A 21,193-nucleotide genomic window follows, 5' to 3' on the forward strand; every position below is an offset into this window, starting at 1 on the left:
GAAAAGCTCACATGGCCTTTTAGGCCAGGTGAGCTAAAAAGGGTTTCAGCTGTTGCTATTTTAAAATATAAATAAAAGAAGATGTCGGATATATGTTACAGTGAATTTGTATAATCAGTGATTATGTAGAATCTCTGAAATTTTCAGAGATTATGTAGAAACACTGGCTAGTTTAGTGATAATGTAGAATCCCTGAAATTTTCAGGGATTATGTATAATCACTAGAAAAAACGTCAGGGATTCTACATAATTACTGAAATGAAGAAATATTTTTATTTATAAAGAAAATGAATAAAAGTAAAATAATTTATTCTATAAAATCACATAAACATCATAATAAAGTAAAAAAAAAATGTAAAATGTTAAGCCCAATATATCAAAATGATAAACCCATTTTTTTTTAAAGTAGTTAGGCACACTATATTAAAATGTTAAACACAATATATTAAAATTATATGCTTCACATCTGTTTTTACCACAAAATCTGCATTTTAAAAATCCTTCCCCCCCCAAAAAAAAAAATAAAATATATATATGGGAATTTGTAACCTTGAACTGGTTCGAGCAAAAAAATACCATTAATTTGTGGTCAGGAAATATCTTTCTTCAGACTTTTTTTGTAGCAATTGCCATTATGTTTTATGGGGTTTCCCTTTTCTTTTTTATCCTGTTGAATTGCTATGAGAATATGCAAGCTTCCTCTCAAAGTTTGTTATATACTGAGCCAAAAAAGTTTAGCAACAAAAATGTGAAATTTTATTTTATTACAAAATCATAACAACATATAATTTTAATAATAAAAAAATGGAATTATGATATGTCAGAAGTAACATGAATGTTAATCACTCACATTCATTAGGATTTTCTTTGTATGGAGCACGGAAGGGTCAAAATGCGTAAATGAGTATAGTGTTTCTCAAAATCAATTTCTCCGCCATGCCCTAAGTGCCCCAAGGAAGGATTGGCAGGCACATCAACAGCTTCCCTTAGTCAATGCACTACTTTTTAGCCGGAAAAAACTTGTCACGTGTTGATTTAAAGCGAAGGAAGCGCTCCTCCCTTGACGATAGTTTTTTTGTGTCTACAAGATATCGACCTATCCTGTGCAGTTGTAATTTGTCGATATCTGTTTGTTAGTCTCTAAACTGTTGCCTTTTGCACATTAAGTCGATCCATGATGTCAGCAACCCTCATTCTGGCATCAACCATTTCAAGACCTTTCTGACTGTCATTTTCGGGAAGGCCTGGTTGACGCCCCATGCAATTTTTTCAAAGGTGTTTGTGTTTTTCTTACCAATGGTGTGTTTCTGAACGTTAGTGAAAAAGAAATTTTTAATATCGTTTTAAAAGTACAGGTACAGAAGGTAAAACATCATTTACACGTGTAAAGCTGAAAAGGCGCGAAATCAATCAGCAGGAAAAAAGTACAACTGTTTTAAATTACAGGTAAAACTAAGGATAATATCATTGATGTTTACATTTTTTTTTCCAAAAACAACAAAAAAAAATTTATAAAAAAAAAGTGTTGCTAAACTTTTTTGGCTCAGTATATTTGTCAATCCCAAGTAATATGCCTGTTTTTCTATACATTTAGATGCCTAAGTTCTCACAGTTTAAATTTCTTGCAAATTGTTCTTTGAACAAAAAAACCCACACAAAACAGTTGTTCCATAATCTACTTCACCCTTTGCTTTACATTTATCACAAATAACATGCTTGTGGATTTACAAATAGAGCATGAATATCCATTTGACGCTGGCTTTTAATAAACAAACAATACATGTAAAGCTATCGTTAACCAGATGCTCCGCAGGGCGTAGCTTTATACGACCGCAGATGTTGAACCCTGAACGGTTGGGGCAAGTATGGACACAACATTCAAGCTGGATTCAGCTCTAAATTTGGATTGTGATTAAATAGTTGACACAGCATAGGTTTCTGACACAGAATGAATGTGTTCTAATGAACTTAAAATTTTTGTTTCCTCTTAGAGCAATTCACTATTTTAATTGAGATTAGTTTTGGAATAAGGGAAATGGGGATGTGATTAAAAAATTGGGTTCAATTTTTCTCATTTGAAATTTCATAAATAAAAAGAAAATTTCTTCAAACATTTTTTTGAGAGGATACTGTTGAATATTAATCCTCTCAAAAAAATGTTTGAAGAAATTTTCTTTTTATTTATGAAATTTCAAATGAGAAAAAATGAACCCAATTTTTTAATCACATCCCCATTTCCCTTATTCCAAAACTAATCTCAATTAAAAATATTCTAATGGAGTTTGCAACAATAACTACTCATTTAAATACATCATAAAATATTAAGATGTAAAAAAAACTACTTGTTATCACTGAATGGTAAAGATTATTTAAATTTATCAGTTGGAAGTAAAAAGTGAATATACATTGTATATTGTATATAACAAAGATTTAAGTTGATTCTGGACAAAGAAAGATATATAACTCCAATCATAAAAAAACTTGCAATAAGATATTTCTTGCTTACTATTCTGGACAAAGAAAGATAACTCTAATTAAAAAAAAATTTGCTATTTCACAATATTGTGAAATTAAATATTTCTTGCCATTGCACAATACTGTGCAATTGAAAAGACTTGCTATTGCACAATACTTAATATAATAATTTTAGATCCTGATTTGGACCAACTTGAAAACTGGGCCCATAATCAAAAATCTAAGTACATGTTAAGATTCAGCATATCAAAGAGGCCCAAGAATTTAATTTTTGTTAAAATCAAACTTAGTTTAATTTTGGACCCTTTGGACCTTAATGAAGGCCAATTTGAAAACGGGACCAAAAATGAAGAATCTACATACACAGTTAGATTTGGCATATCAAAGAACCCCATTTATTCAATTTTTGATGAAATCAAATAAAGTTTAATTTTGGACCCAGATTTGGACCAACTTGAAAACTGGGCCAATAATCAAGAATCTAAGTACATTTTTAGATTCAACATATCAAAGAACCCAACCGATTCATTTTTTGTCAAAATCAAACTCAGTTTAATTTGGGACCCTTTGGACCTTAATGTAGACCAATTTGAAAACATGACCGAAAGTTAAGAATCTACAAACACAGTTAGATTCGGCATATCAAAGAACCCCAATTATTCAATTTTGATGAAATCAAACAAAGTTTAATTTTGGACCCTTTGGGCCCCTTTTTCCTAAACTGTTGGGACCAAAACTCCCAAAATCAATACCAACCTTCCTTTTATGGTCATAAACCTTGTGTTTAAATTTCATAGATTTCTATTTACTTAAACTAAAGTTATTGTGCGAAAACCAAGAATAATGCTTATTGGGGTCCCTTTTTGGCCCCTAATTCCTAAACTGTTTGGACCTTAACTCCCAAATTCAATACCAATCTTCCTTATGTGGTCATAAACATTGTGTTTAAATTTCATTGATTTCTATTCACTTAAACTAAAGTTATTGTGCGAAAACCAAGAATAATGCTTATTTGGGCCCTTTTTTGGCCCCTAATTCCTAAACTGTTGAAACCAAAACTCCCAAAATCAATCCCAACCTTTCTTTTGTGGTCATAAACCTTGTGTCAAAATTTCATAGATTTCTATTAACTTAAACTAAAGTTATAGTGCGAAAACCAAGAAAATGCTTATTTGGGCCCTTTTTGACCCTAATTCCTAAAATGTTGGGACCAAAACTCCCAAAATCAATACCAATCTTCCTTTTATGGTCATAAACCTTGTGTTAAAATTTCATAGATTTCTATTCACTTTTACTTAAGGTAGAGTGCGAAAACTAAAAGTATTCGGACGACGACGATGACGACGACGACAACGACGACGCCAACGTGATAGCAATATACGACGAAATTTTTTTCAAAATTTGCAGTCGTATAAAAAGGGAATGTTGATTTTAATAATTTTGAAGTCTTCAACTGTATCTCGAAACCTTGTGTTGGTTTTAAGTTTTAGATCATCCTCTGTGTTTAAAAGCAAATTATTTCATCTGGCAAGGAAAATGAAAGAAACTAAAAATATCATTTGTCTATATTAATTTTGTTTATCAAACAAAGGACCATTAAATTATTCATAATCCCTGAAATCATATTAGGGAATTTGTAGAATAATTATTACAATGTTCAGTGATTATGTAAAATCACTGGTCATTTTCAGGGATTATATATAATAACTAATGAGTTTAGTGATTCTACATATTCCCTGAAAAATCAGGGATTCTACATAATCCCTGATTATACAAATTCACTGTAACATATATACATCAACATCTGATATCTATGAAGTTAGAACTGATTAGCCCAAGTATGAAATTAGATATTGTAAATTCAGAAATTATTGTATGCATTTTTTACAATTTCTTACAAAAATTCATCATGTTGGTCCCAGATGAATTTTAAAATGTAGATATCATTGAAAACGCTCCAAACTATCCAATTTTGGTACGAAAATGCCATTTTTTGGCATAAGAATTGAAATATCTTTTTTAACTCATTGCATGGTGACCTTTAGTTTTTATTATTATTTCAAATTAAGCTGTACTTAAACTAAACTGTTGTAAAATTTGAGTGATTTCTGTAATTAAGTTCATTTCAATTAATTTTCTTTAAATTTTGTTAATCTGATCATTTATTAAAAGTATTTACACTAGATCCTCCCAGTTTTTCTTAAGACAAAAAAAATCAATTGAATAATTACACAGAGAATAAATTTAACACACTGCATCTGTATCAAATTGTCTTAATTAAATTAACTAAACCTTAATATTATACTGAACTGAAATTTTTCAACTGTTGCAGTCAGAAAGAATTAGGCAATTGATATTGTAATATGAAAAGTCGTCACCTCACTGTTAAAACTGAATTTGTATTCAAGGGGATAAAATATGTATACCTCATCTTTATAATTTAAACCTCATGCAGAAAGGAACAACCATATAAGTTCAAGGGGTGGTCCTAAATATGACTATATAAAAAAAAGTTTGCGTTTTGCAAGAAAATATTTTTAAAAATATTGACTCCTGCTCAGACAAAAAAAGACAATTACATGTAATAAGTAAATTGAAATATCTTCTATATATTTGTACAAAGTTAAACTCGGACATGCTAGCTTGTTATAAAAATCAAAGATGTATGTACAGGTAATACATTTTTTGGGGTAAAATAATGTGATGTACAATGTTTAAAGGTCCATTTTCATAAAAAAATAAACATCTTATTCTATCAATGTCTATACATGTATATCATATGAATGCAAAGAAGAAAAAAAGTCACACAATAAATGTTTTGTACTAGTAAGTTTCAAGGTCAGAGATAAAGCAATTGTGAATTAATTTTACCAATGTGGTTGGGGAAGTGTAGCAATATATCTGAACCTGATATTGAAAGTATGAATCTTTCTTGTCAGTGTACTGTATTCTGTCCTTTTGGAAATAGTTTAAAAGTCTTAAAATTACATGACAACTTTTCCCTATAGATGAACCTTTTCATCAGAATAAACACACTGGAGTATGGAAGATATGAAATAGACAAGAAAGTATGATTTATCCACCAGAACATATACCCAAATAAATATCAGCTTTAATCACTTTTTTTATTTTTCCCCAAACCATATATTCCATTTCCTGAATATTTGTATCTGATCATAGACATACCAGAGAAGCATATGAATTTCCTGCATATTTCGCATATTTGATAGTTTCAGAGTATGATGGCATAATATATTGGTTGAGACAATCAAAATGCTGGAAAGTAAACATCAGTATGTTGATGGTTTTCTGTACCAAAAGAAGAAAATATACATGTAACTTGTATATAAACCATGCACACCAATTTTTAATATTGACAGGAGCTCATCAGTACAGCATCAGTGAGCTTGTTTACTCTGGTTTTTATATTTTGATGCATAACTTTTTATTGGTTTTAAATGCTAGAATTACTTTTTGTGCTTTATATGAAAGTTAGTTTATCAGTCAGAGCTCAGACATAAATAAGTCTGAATCTGCTTTTGACTCATAGAGGTCTAAATTTGTAAGTTTTAGGATTTGTCTCCCTTTAATGTAAGACAAAATACGACTTGAATAAGTCCAATATTGTTAAACAAGAAATAATTGACCAGAATCAAAAAGTTGCAAATATTGACTCCTACAAGTGGATAAGTGATCAAAATTGGTTAACTTCAAGACCCACGCATATTTATAAGGAGGTCATGCATATATACTCGACCAATAAAAGATCTTCAGAGCTTATGTTGTAATGTTAACTGGCTTTAATAAATCTTTTATGCTTTATGGGGATTATGCTTTATCACTTCAGCCCATCTAATCCTAGAATGTTGGCGTGCAGTTTTGGTACACAGAAGAGGTATCATGTTCCAGAGACATGTCTCTGCATGTTCTAAGGAGAAAATTAATAAAGGGAATTTATTATTCATTATTATCTGAGACTAAAGTAATAAACCTGTTCTGTGATGCAGTTGGAAATCTTGCTCAAATATCTTTGATAAGTTTTCATTATGATATCATATGATGGAAATTTATTGTTTTCATTTATAAATGATATATCGTCGTGTCATATGTTTTCGTATGTCATATGTTTTCGTATCAACCACATTTCGTCGGTTTCGTCTGCAGACGCGTACATTGTGGCATGTTTTTTGGTTTCTATATTTAGAACAACAACACCACTACAACTTGACATATTTAAAACATATTCAACATCGCTTTTTAAAGAGGTTAGAACAAATTTGATAAAACTGACCTATTTAGCCATTTTTATTTAATGTCAAAAATATGCATCACTAGAATAGGTGTGGAAAAAAATCCTGAAGGGTTAAAATAAAGTCCAGATATGTTTTTTGCCTGTCAGACACCGGATCTTCAAGACATGTGACTGTCATGTGTTTGTTTGGCCGTTTTAATTACAAACCAGCGAGTTAAAATTAACAGGGTTCTTATATAAAATGGTTGTTCAAAATCTAATTATTCAATATTTTATTGACAATTCTTTTTATACATCCGTGATATATGAAGATGAAAACAGTCTTAACTTTTTATATTTAATCCTAAATTTTTAAAACTGCATTATATTTTATGAAAAAATAATGTATTTTGTACAAACCCGGTGCCAATCTGAAATTAATCAAAATCTAACAATTTCAGCACATGAAACACCAACTTAAAACTATTTTCTAGTAATTTTTAGTACTGAAAAGTTTTAAACAACTTTTTTTATGATACAAACTATCACCAGAACCACGAGTTTAAAAAATATTAATTTTCGGATTTTATAGTCATGTCCTGTCTGTGTGCTGATCCAATTTTTATTTCATACGAAAACATATGACGCCGTTTTTTTGACATACAAAAATCGCAAAGTAATCAGAAACAGTAAAAAATCGTAGTAAGTCTTGACAAAAAAACTTGATACCTAAAATCAACCTACAGGACATGCTTTTTAAATTTGAGTAAAACACCTGAATAAAAACTCAACAGTGAAAACCGTAAGCAGTGAAAATTGTTATTAGTACGAAAACCCATGACACGATGATATGTCAACACTTTGAATGATGCAATGACAGCTTTACAAACCATTCATACCAACGATATTTTGTCAAATAAGGACTAACTTGTCTGCTGAGCTTGTCAGTTAGGATACTCTAAACTGTCTGTAAGATTTCTGCTTACTAAGCAAATACACCTCCCAATTAGAGAGCTCTGTATTGGTCAGGCCAAGTTTTCTAAACTTCGAAAATGAATTTTTCAATTTCTGTTCAAATAATTATTTGAAAATTAATTAAGCCTTACTATGTTTGAAATATTAAATCAATTCATTGAGAAATACAAAAGAATTCATCGTTTTTCTATCGATCTGGACCTAGCTCGGAATATTAACACTTTAGGGGCACCCAGAAAATATTTACTTCCGGTGACAATTGCAGCTGACTAAAGTTCTCGTCAATTTATTTCCCTGGGAAACAATTTCCCCGGGAAACAATGTAATTTAAAAAAAAACATACGCACAAAATAGTGCACCCTTACTTCTATTATAGCAGACACTGTATACTGATTACATTACGTAGTCTTTTTTCTTTATAAATACAATAACACAGATCACAGATGATTTATTAATAATGTTTAAATTTTAAGAAAAGGGTCATATTCATTTTCCATAGATTGATTAATTATTATCTTAATGATTCTAGTAAATAGCAGAGGAAACATTGTTTATATCAAACAAGTTTGCATTTTGTCCGACCATTCACTAGTGGTCACTAGGTTTACTGTCCGTCAGAACAATTTTCCAAACATTTTATCCTTGTGTTTGAATATATTTTTAGATATTTGGTATATATACTATGAAAATTTGATAATATTACCAGGGGGGAGGTAATTTTTTTTGTGTTTCCAGGGGAAACATTTTTTGTTGGTGTTTCCAGGGGAAACATTATTTTGTTATTCCAGGGGAAACTTTTTTTTGTGTTTCCAGGGGAAACATTTTTTGTTGGTGTTTCCAGGGGAAACTTTATTTTGTGTTTCCAGGGGAAACATTTTTTGTTGGTGTTTCCAGGGGAAACTTTATTTTGTGTTTCCAGGGGAAACTTTTTTTATGTGTTTCCAGGGGAAACATTTTTTTATGTTTCCATTTTTGTCTAGTAATAATTTTTAAACTACTTTTTTGTGTTTCCAGGAGAAACATTTTTTTATGTTTCCATTTTTGTCTAGTAATTATTTTTAAACTACTTTTTTGTGTTTCCAGGAGAAACATTTTTTGTTGGTGTTTCTAGAGGAAACTTTATTTTGTGTTTCCAGGGAAAACATTTTTTTTGTGTTTCCAGGGGAAACATTTTTTGTTGGTGTTTCCAGGGAAAACTTTTTTTTGTGTTTCCAGGGGAAACATTTTTTTATGTTTCCATTTTTGTCCAGCAATAATTTTTTAACTACTTAGCAAAGATTTAATTTCATGTTTCCAAGGGACACATTCAATTGTTATTATTTGTGCTTCCAGGAGAAGCATTTTTAGTGTTTCCAAGGGAAACATTTTATTTTGTTGTTTCCAGGGGAAACTTATTTTTGTGTTTCCAAGGGAAATATTTTATTTGTCTCCAGCGTTGTTTAGCAATTATTGTTCAACTACATGCTAATTTATAATTCTGTCGCCAAGTATTGGTTTCGCTTGCAGGGGAAGCATATTTTAAAGTTTCAAGGGGAATTTTTAAACTAACGACACTAAACCGAAGCTCATTTGTGTTTTATCCGTTGATTGGTTTGCTTTTTGGATAGCACTTCGGTTGTCAATAATTATTTGGTTGTCTTTTGTCTTGTGTATTTTAGCAATTTCTAAGATTTTTTGATAATAATAAAAGTAATATCAACATAATTTTACTACGATTTTTTAAATTAACATGTTGTTAAAAAATAATGACTAAACAACGCTGGATACAAATAAAATGTTTCCCTTGGAAACAAAACAAAAAGTTTCCCCTGGAAACATAAAAAAAATGTTTCCCCTGGAAACACAAAAAAAAAAGTTTCCCCTGGAAACACAAAATAAAATGTTTCCCCTGGAAACACAAAATAAAATGTTTCCCCTGGAAACACAAAATAAAGTTTCCCCTGGAAACACCAACAAAAAATGTTTCCCCTGGAAACACAAAAAAATGACCCCCTGGTAATATTATCAAATGTCCATAGTATATATACCAAATATCTAATAAATATATTCCAACATAAGAATAAAATGTTTGAAAAATTGTTCTGACGGACAGTCTGACAAACTAGTGACCACTAGTGAATAGTCGGACAAAATGCAAACTTGTTTACTAGAATCATTAAGATAATAATTAATCAATCTATGAAACATGAATATGACCCTTTTCTTTAAATTTAAACATTATTAATACATTATCTGTGATCTGTGTTATTGTATTTATAAAGAAAAAAGATTAAATTCAAATATTATTAATAAATTATCTGTGATTTGTGTTATTGTATTTATAAAGAAAAGAAAAAAAATACGTAATGTAATCAGCTATACAGTGTCTACTATAATAGAAGTACGATGCACTATTTTGTGCGTATGGTTTTTTAAAAATTACATTGTTTCCCGGGGAAATTGTTTCCCAGGGAAATAAATTGACGAGAACTTTAGTCAGCTGCGTGACAATTTTGGGAAAAATGTGAAACAAACAAAGGTTATAATTTAGAGTAACACACACAAATAGTATGTCCCCTGGATGAAAGCATTTATATTCATTGTATTTAATAATTCACTTCAATCAAATTGGTTATAAATCGGTGTTTTTGATTATGTGAAAGCATTATTCTGAGAGTCGTTTTGATTTTTTTTGCAAGATTCGGTTATTTTACTTCCATTATATTTCGATTTCACGGATGTCAACCACTTATTAACTTGCTACATTGCAAATCATAATTTATTTATCTACACAATGGTGTATAACATGTCTACCTTCATTCATAGCAGGCCTCCCAAGGTATGACAACCATTTACCTACAATCTCAATCTTAAGGCCTGTTGGCACGAATTGTCCCAATGTGCGGTTTTCCTCTCTGGTGCGTTTTCCTCGACGATTTTCTTCTCTGTGCAACTGATACGAGAGCTGTGGTGTAGTGGTTAACCTAGTTCAAGATTACTCTGACGTCCGATGGCTGTTTAGCCAGACAAGCTGGGGCCTTGGGACGTCAGAGCTCGTTCCATATCGAAAAGTGGATATTTGCCCACCCAAAATAGATGTGCTGCTTCCTCGCTTCTGAAGCCGACTGAGAGCCTTGAAATTATATAAATTGGGCATCAATCTCTTCAGTTTTCATTTATCTCTTCATTTATGTAAGTTTCACCTACCTGCCAAACCTTTATTTTCCTAAATTTTAACATTTTTCACAGAGACCCATGATTTCTCCATTTTGCTTTTCATTTTCAAAGATTATCACGTGACCACGAGAAAACAGTGCAGATGACCATAATCTAACACCTCGTTCATTTACGCTGCAAGTTACCTAATGTCCGAGAGCTGCTGATTGTTATCGTGGTCGGAACTAAATGGTTAATGCTAGTTAACAATCTCCTGTAAAGGAGGTAAAAAAACGTGGTTGCTTCTGAATGTTAAACATCGATCTCCTATAAAGGAGGTAACAAAATATAAATATTTGCATATTTGAGTCTCGATGCCCAATTTATATAATTTCAAGGCTCTCAGTCTGCTCCAAAAGCGAGAAAGCAGCGCATCTATTTTGGGTGGGCAAATATCCACTTTTTGATATGGGACAAGCTCTGACGTCCCACGGCCCCAGCTGGTCTGGCTAAACAGCCGTCGAATGTCAGAGTAATCTCGGACTATGGTTAATCCATCAGACTACTAACATAGAGGTTCCTAGTTTCTCCTTCTGGTATACAGTTACAGCTTCATTTATATTGAAGATTATGAACTGTTGCATGCACAGCATACAAAGCTCCAGATAAGTTGCTTATTTGCGTAATAAATGAAAACCCAATGCAAGTACCCATTGCAGCGTTCTAAAACTCAATTCATGCCAAGGAAAACCCAATGATTTGTCAAAACTCATTCATTAAACCACCCTATAAACCTGGTTAAGGTTTTCAACAGAGGTATATATCTTAAATCTGAGAGCTACTTATTTTTTTTTAAGTACATTGTTTGTAGGTACATAAATGTATGACAAACAGGGTATCAGGTCCGTTCACGCCTAATACATTTTCGCACCCTACCCGTTCGCACCTCGCACATTCGCACCCAATTTAAAATCAAATTCCAGTTGAATAATTTATTATGAGAAAATCACGATTGTTGTTTGTAATTGATTTGATGTAAATACTGCATGTATTTAGCTTGGTATGAGTAAAACATTGAAGATTTTAAATGAAAAACACAAAAGATTTTAACAGCTTGGCCATTTTGATCTGAAACAATGAAACATAAAGTTATAGCAATACACTAACCAAAATATGCTTAAAATTTATTCATCACAAAAAATACATTGTTAGAGTCTTACTTTATTTTGAAACAATGAAATAAAAGTTAGCAATACACAAACCAAAACAAGAATAATATATATTCAACACAAAAAAACAACGTTGTCTCACTTTAATTTCAGACAATGACAACAAATATACTTATATGAATACACTTGCCAAAACTTAATTACAAAGTTATTAAACACAAAAGCAATAAAAATTGGGCGCGAACGTGTAGGGTGCGAAAGTGAATGGGGGCGAACGTAATCGGGTGTGAACGTGAATGGGCGCGAACAGACCCGGATTCCAGAAACAGGTGATAGGGACTGACAACACCATCTTGCAGCACTTAATGTTCACAAATATTACATCAAAATCAAAAAAATTATTAACCACACCAGGACTTTTCTATACTTAGAAGTCCATGACCTCACCTACCCTCAAATAAACTGAATGGTGATCATACTGTATGTGCTCTAGAAAGGTAATGAGGTACTGTCCTATTACCACAAGTAAATATAAGTTATGGAAAATTCAAAACTTGGTGTTGAAACCGGACACAAATTTGCTATTTGCTTGAGGGGTGAATTGGAATCAATAATCTAATTGAAAAACTATTTCATTCAATTAAATAAAAAAAATGGTGGCTTAAAACACCAATTTGTGAATTCTTATCTGGAGCTGTGGGAGTATATGATTAAAATTATATATGAACAAAAATTTATCTTTAAGTTTGATCCCTGCTCTGGGGAGAAAATTTCAGGAACTGAACTTTCGGCTTTCCCTTAACATCATTTGTGAGTCTTGACTTGAGAAACAATGATAGTTTGTCGGAAGGGGATGATAAATTGCTGATCTGTTTTAAGAGAGGGCCATATCTCACTGCACTTAAAAGACACCCTTGTAGATTTCCAAGAGAAATGATGATAGTCTGTCGGAAGAGGATGATAAATGGCTGATCTATTTTAAGACAAATTCATATCTCTTGCACTTAAAAGACACCCTTGTAGATTTCCAAACAGAGCAGGCTAATGCTGCTACAAGGCAGCACTCCCATCCGCAAAGTGAAAAGGGATTTACATAAGTTGCAATATTAAATTTGTTTCCCAATCCACTATAAATAAATATGCTTAAACTACATGTAACTGATAGGAAATATCAGACATACTTGTTGGCCCCTGCTGCAAATGGTTCAAAGAACAAAGGTAGGCGTGCAACATGTTATACACCATTGTGTAGATAAATCTATTTAGATTATTACAGCCTATCAAGTTTTAGTAGGGTTGAAAACTGGGAAATATTAATATAACAGAAGTTTGCAATCAGGTGATAGTTTTCAAAAATACAAGTCAAATACATGTAACTTGTGTTATTTTAAGGTATATAGGTTTTTTTTCTAAGACAAATTCCTTTGAATATTACTTATTGTCTCAGGTGAATCACTAACTATTGTTTGAATTACATCTATTTTTTGTCTTTAACAAGACAAAATCTACAGATAAGTCAACATAGCCTAAATGGTCAGAATGGTCAGTCAACTCCTTACAAGAATTATTGCCCTTTAAATGATGATTTTTATATAGTGTCATTTTAACCATTTTAGAGTTATGCCCCTTTACAAATAGAAATATTGCTGAATTCGTTTCTGTTCACCAACTTAAGTTTTCCTCAACCAAATGTTATGAAACCTACATGTATACACTGATATTACCACAAAACAAATTCAAATTTGCGTAGCCTCACTTTTAAAGATCCTAGTTATGCTCCTTTATAACTTAATTTACTACATATTATCATGAAAACTATGAACGGTAGACACTTTAAATCCACAAATGGTCAGCAAGACATGATTAACAAATATGTCAACCTGACTGAGATTGTCAATATACTGACTCATAATTGAGTTATGGCCCTATAAACTTGATTTTTAACAAAAAAAGCAATCATTGATGTTATTTTTGAAGATGCATACATGTGCAACATGTGCTCTTTACACCCTCTAGTTTTTACAGATACATTACATGTACAAATGTTTGTTCAACATATATGTAATCAAAGGCAGAAAATTTGATAATTCAGCATATAATTAATAGATTAGTTAAAGGACATACATCTATTTCTTTATTTTTGTTGAAAACTAGTCCATTCAATTTATTCGCTTATTGATAAAAAAAAAATTATTGTAATTTTAGATGCTGCAGTTGATCTTCAAATTGAGTGAATGGCAGATTTGGTGCATTGATAGATAAAAAAACAAAATGGCTGAAGAGGCAGATAAGGAAAATCTTGTTGACGATGTTGTGTCTACACTACAGTCATTTCATATCGGTGACAGTCCTACAGCTGACACAAACATAATTAATTCTAGCAGACAAAATGTATTCCAGAGAACACAACACAGATTTCAGTCATCGGAACCGTCTGCCTCAGCTAATATTATATCATCAGAATACTCCTCAGATGACAGTCAGTCATCAAATGAAAGGAAATCTAGAAGTTTAAAGCAAAGGATTCAAAGGAAATTAAATCAGAAATCTGAAAATTCAAATGTTGGTAAAAATCAAAATTCTCATGTCCCTGATGTTGTCCCTAAAAGTGATCCATCAAATGCTGTCAGGTCAACGACTGACAATTCACAAAATAACACAAACTCTTTAACAGAATCTTCTTCACAACCTATTTCAGAAGCAAGTAAGGAAACATTACCGATTGCAGAAGTTAATCCTAATGTTCAGTCATCAGATGCTGCAGAAACACAACCTCCAGTATCAAATACTTCTCAACCAAACACCTCTCCAGATAAACCACCAGAGAGAAGACGGAGGAGGTTTATCACCAGAGAAAAGGAACCAGAAGAATCAACCACACCTTTGAGTCCTGAGCTTGCTCAGAAAGCTGGGTCAGAGTCACCTGAAACCAGTACTACCCGTGTAAGAACAAGGAGTAGGACAAGATTACTCAATCAAAATGAGGACTCCAAAGGTTCTCCTGAATCAAGTCAGACCTCTGATCTTACTCAGAGAACAGGACCAGAGTCTCCTGAAACCAGTACTACCCGTGTAAGAACAAGGAGTAGGACAAGACTACTAAATCAAAATGAGGACTCAAAAGGTTCTCCTGAATCAAGTCAGACCTCTGATTCAGCAGAACCAGGAACGAGAACTGGACAGAGAAGAAGTGTACTAAACGAAAGTGCCTATTCTGGTATCCGAGCAAAGTCTGTTGAACGTACTGTTAGGGTAAGATCATCTGGGCTGTTAAATTCAAATCAGGATGCTTCTAAATCACTTAACTTGACATCTCAAACAAATAATTCTGTTGACAACCAAGCTTCAGGTGAAAACACTGAAACCACAGAAAAACCAGCAACGTCTAGGAGAAGTGCTGCTGAATGTATACGTTTAAGACGAGTGCAGAGTTTGGAAAGGGGGAAAAGGCCATCTTTCCTGTCAAATATTAATAAAAGTTGCGATGATAAACAATTAAGTCTACCAACAACTCAAGTCACTCAAACACCTGTTATTGGTAATCCATTAATTGCCAAACTTGAATCGACTTATAAACTTTTAAGAACACGGAGAACAAGATCAGATACTCCATCGAAAAGTGAAGAATCAAGTAATTCTGTGCAAAATAGTCCTGAAATTCAGTCCTCGCCAAAAAATGGAAATACAAATATGCAACAAACAGAGCCAGTGCCAAATGTATTGTCTTCCTCAAAACCTGTAGCTGAGAGAGTACCTACAAATGGTCAGAACCCTAATAAGATAGAATCTCAGAATATTAATAATAAATTAGAAAATCAAGATGGAACAACTCCCATACATGACATAGAGACTAAAGATCCAACTCTTATATTTAAATCTAATGAAACTATGGACAAACCCACAAATCCAGATATACATCAGCCAGAAAACAAATCATCCAAACTTGATCCCTCCATTTATCCACACCATGACATATCACAAACTGTATCAGATCAAAACATATCAGACAAATCTCCACAAAAACTTTTATTTGAGTCAAAAACCGAGCAGAGCTTATTTGATGAATCTCCGCAAAGAAGTAGACATTCATCTGGAACAAGAACTGATCAAAACATATCAAACACTGATAAAATTCCTCAGAGAAGTAGACATTCATCTGGAGGCAGGACCTTAAGTGAATCGTCTGAAATCAAGCAAGTAATGACTCCAAAGGGAAGTAAATCATTAGACATACCTGACTTGGCTCTCAATAACTCATCATTAAGACGAACGCCAGTCACTGATTTAGATCAAGCAATGAAACAAAGAGATGAAGAAAAGTTACGAAAATTGTTTAAAAATACTGAAGCAGGAATAAATGATGTACAAAAACAGGAAGATAATTCATCAAAAGTTGTATGCCAAAGTGAGGCTGTAATGGAAACCGATTTAGATCATGTTCCTATTCAAAATAGTCGATTCAATAGAACAGTTGATGGAAGTTTACGAAATAATAGTTTATCATCACCGTCAAGTCCAAAAGTGTTTGCTGAACAAATAAGGCCAATAGACAGTCCTAAGGCATTTACAAATCAGATAAAATCACCAAGTAGTCCAAAACCATTTGGTGAGCAGCCAAAGACTTTTAGTAGTGTGAAACCACTAACAGATCAAACGAAAGCTTTAAATAGTCCTAAACCATTCTTACCTATGGCAGAATATAAACCTGTGACCAGTGCCGTGGCACAGTTAATAACCGAAAGTATCAACAAGGAAGATGAGGATGTAAAACCCAATGCTAAAGAATACAGTCCATATCAAAACCTTGATGACGCTGTCAAATGGCCAGCTTCAGTTCCTGGAACTCTTGATTTCAGTCGCATGGAAGTTTTTGAAGGTAATTGGGCTATTAAATGTTTCAAAAAATTTTGTCTATATCATTTTAAAAGACAGTACTAACATTTTTGAAATTGTTTAAAAAAGCACATTTTTAGCATAAAACACAATTTGACCATTTTAATTATTGTATAGGCAATTTAAACTTTAATTGAACATGTTGTAGTAAAATGCATTTAAAATGAAAATGCATTTTTGAAAAATGATAATAAGAGAATTTAAATAAACCCAATTCTGGTTCAAACTAATATATACAGATATACATAGCTAATGTTTATTTATATTTTTTAGGGAAGATGTTACTTTCATGGCTGTCTTCATCTATTGATGATAACCATTACCTCAGATTAATGTTGACCCGACATGACCTACAAGTTATAGGCTCACAGTATTGTACCTGTCTGATTGCTGCTGGAGTTATCAAAGAGGTGAACAGGAAGGACTCACAATGGCTGTTTAAGGTGAGAAATGAAATCAATTTAATTTTTTATTATGCCCCACCTACAATATATGATAGATTGTGTCACACCTTAAGCTCCGTACATGACTCATCTTTAGATTCTGGTCAAAATTATCTTGATCCATTGTTATATGCTTAATATTCAGTAGAATTTTCTTGAAAGCTCAGTGCTAATAGCCTAGATAAGTCATGAAATGATATTTTTATACCTTCGATAGTAGACGGGCATTCTGTTTTCTGGTCTGTGCGTCCATTCGTCCGTTTGTTGGTCCGTCTGTGCTGTTTCAGGTTAAAGTTTTTGGTCAAGGTAGTTTTTGATGAAGTTGAAGTCGAATCAACTTGAAACTTAGTACACATGTTCCTTATGATATGATCTTTCGAATATTAATGCTCAATTAAAAACTTAACCCCATGGAAAATGAAAATGTGAGTGGGGCATCCATGTACTAGGGCCACATTCTTGTTTCAATGTATCGCGGTTAGACACCAATAGACACTCACTAAAAATATTATGTGGGCAAAGTCTTTGACAGTTGACCTGTTTGTTGTGCATTTGAATATTAAAGTTTCAAATTATTTTGTTTGTTAAGGTTAGAATGAATGCAAATCTTGGCATTAAATCACAAATGTAACAAACTGAGGGTTAAGCTCATATTTAATATTTCCATAACTGAATTTCTTTACAGCAAAGTGATCTCATTTCCTCAAAAAAAGTCTTATGTGTTCTGCTACAGTCATGACAGTTGGGGTGCCAAAAAAAATAAAACCAAATGAATTGCTAGGATTTATTTGAAAAAGATATTATTTGCTATAAGAAATGATTTTATCTGTCATATAATTTGTTCCTAATCATTTAATGAAATGCCCATCAAAATTTATATATATTAAAGAGAGCATATCCTAATTTAATTGCTGGTGTCGAAATTAATGTATCCATCAGTCTCTTTACCTGATCCTTAATTTGTTCAAAGTGGCCCCTTGCTATCATGAGTTATATAGCTTTTTATGGCCTAGTGATCATAGCAAATGGGCATTATGGTTTATCCATGTCTGTCTATACATACACCTTGAAATAGGTTTCCGTTCTCCAACTTTTAGATTTACCAAAATCAAATGAAACTTATACATAATGCTTATTACCACAAAACTCTGATGAAGCATTAGGTGGCTTCCCTTTTACCGTTCTGGAGTTATGCCCCTTTATTTATATTTATATTCAGATACTAAACATAATTTTTTTTTTTTAAATAAGGTGATGTAGAAAAAATACTATCAACAAGGGTTCAAATGAAGTTGATGTTATCAATTATAGGCATATGTATGACCTTCATTAATAATTAGAAATACCCAGAACAGGCCTTGGTATGAAAAATGTGAAACAATTCAAACAAGACAACTAATGATCTAATTCATAACAATATAATTTATGAGAAACAAGTTTGATAGACATGAACTAATCACATCCACTGGACTACAGGCTCCTGACTTTGGACAGGCACATAAATAATGGTGCAAAGTGGAAACCCTTGTCCCTACTGTGACAGTGGAGTAACATAAAAACAATAGTCACACTCAATGAAAGAAGGGTACTCACTTTGTCACAGTTACTGAAAGCTGCATGACTAACAAATATACTAACAAAAGTATCATGGAGGCCTGCCTAAAAAGTGGTATGTGCCAGTAAAATTGTCGAAACTAAGGTTGAGAGGAGGAACCCAATCATGGCACAGTGATTTTGATCTTATATGACTAAGATTTTATAAGGGTTTTCTCCTCCCAATTTTTTCTCTCCAGTTACTCTTGCTTCAGCCACCAATAAGTAAAACTGGCGGCTGGGTTTTAACCAATTTGAATGAAACTTTGGTGAAGTGTTTAAATCTATTGACATGAGCTCCATTTTGATTCTTATAAATTTTGGATTATATGTTTTCAAATTATGGGTGTTTTATTCATAAAAAGGGGGAATATATCAGTTTTTGAAAAATAACTAAAAAACGGTTTTCATGAAACTTTAGTTAATTGTTTATAGCTATTGTTGTAATCTCTCTTTTAATTTTTATGTATTTTAGATTTAATGTTTCTGAGTTCTGATTTTATTCGAAAAAAGGGGGGGATTTTCAAGTTTTGGTCGATATCCTTAAAGTGCTTTGAGCAGTTTTCATTAAACTATATTATACCTATTAAGATAACCTCCCATTAATTTTTTCTATAAAAGGAGTAGGTCCGATAAGGACCGATTTTGGCCTCAAATTTCAGATTCATCTGACGAAAGATGTTGACCACTTTTTAAACACTTAAATGTCTATTTTATTTGATTCAATTAATATATGTGAAAGATTTTAACTAATTTAGTCATTAAAAACGCTCCGATTCAAGCTCAAATTTGAAAAATCTACCAAATATGCTGAAAAATGTCACTTTTAAGATGGATTTTGTCAAAAATGAAAGTGGCCGCATCCGTGTTCATCCTCAACCTTTATATATGTTATGTATTATCATCAAATACAACTTACATTTAAATATTTTGGATGAACACGAATGTGGCCACTTTCGTTTTACACGGAAACCATCCAAAATTTAACCAAAATGATAGAATTGTGAAGATTTCAGTAATTTAGCATGACTTAATGGTGCTAGTACTCGATATATGTACATCGTATTGTCAAAAACAGCCCATATTTATGTAGCAGAAGCATTCTACTGTCCATTAAATAACTAAAAGTATACATTTTAACAATTTTGTAAAACTGCCATATTTTGGGGCCAAAAAGGGGTCTTACCGGACCTACTCCTTTCTGATATAAACATTGAGAAATTATTGAACTTTATTCAGTGAAAAATGTGATGGGCTTATCATGTGCTCATCATGCTCATGGTGCAGCTGTCTATTCAATATGTAATAAAAAAATTGTTTTCAGTATTTAATATTAAAAGTCAAAATGTAAAGCAAATTTTTTTTTATTGTCCTAATTGTGCAGTTTTGAAATAAATAACTGAACAACAATTATGATGTAAAATAAGTGCATTCAATATTTAAAAAGACGGATATTTTTAGTTTTAAAAAAAGATAATTAAACCCACCTTAATAAACATGATACATTATATTCGTCCATCTCTGTTTAACATGTGTATGATATTAAAAAGGTAGAATTCTGTGAAGTAACCTTTCTTGTAAATTTTGGTCCCTAATTTACCTCAATCTAAATAACATAATTTGACAAAGTCTAGTAAATCATTACCCTAAATAACCTTTAGTACCTCTTAATTTGACTTTTAGTCGTGGATAATGACCACTATCACATGACCTGTGGCTATTGATGAATTGTCACCAATAAAAATATGTTCCGTTAGGCTGACCACAATACACTTTGTGTATTAACTTTATTATGGTATCAAATTAAACATTATTATCTGTCTATCGTGGATGTATATTGACATTTAACTAAACGTTCATTAAAGGGGAGGTAATCCAATTGTCATCCATTGATGATGATGTGAAATGTGTGTCATCACGGTTTTCTCCTATTAGGTGTGATGCTGGATATATAACCTCAAATAATACTCATGAAAAAAAATCAGGAATTATTATTCATAAAATATATATATAAAGTGGACAGAGATTTATGTAAATGGAAATATTTTTATTGAAAGAAATAAAACGATAGTGTATTCTCATAAACCAGATTTTTTATTAGAATGATATTCTAATGAAGGAGACTATCAGAGAAAAGGTATGCATATTCTACATTTTTATTGTAAGGATTTATTTTGTACTGTATTGGCATTTTCTATTTCAAGACTTGACAATTGTTCATGTTGTACTTATGAGGTTCACCTTTTTAAATCTGGATTTTACAGATACATACATATATA

The 21,193-nt window shown here is 32.0% G+C and overlaps 1 protein-coding gene across 1 annotated transcript in view; it reads left to right on the plus strand.

The window, feature by feature from the left end:
* The first annotated feature begins 10,164 nt into the window (after positions 1-10,164).
* The window catches only part of LOC134711271 (uncharacterized), a 33,753-nt gene continuing 22,724 nt past the window's right edge, over positions 10,165-21,193 (plus strand). The window contains exons 1-3 of the mRNA XM_063571795.1: positions 10,165-10,199; positions 14,191-16,861; positions 17,152-17,321. Coding sequence (XP_063427865.1) covers positions 14,257-16,861; positions 17,152-17,321 — 2,775 coding nt within the window. The 5' untranslated portion in view covers positions 10,165-10,199; positions 14,191-14,256. The remainder of the gene's footprint in view (positions 10,200-14,190; positions 16,862-17,151; positions 17,322-21,193) is intronic.

Source organism: Mytilus trossulus, chromosome 3, assembly GCF_036588685.1.
Source record: "Mytilus trossulus isolate FHL-02 chromosome 3, PNRI_Mtr1.1.1.hap1, whole genome shotgun sequence".
NCBI lineage: Eukaryota > Metazoa > Mollusca > Bivalvia > Mytilida > Mytilidae > Mytilus > Mytilus trossulus.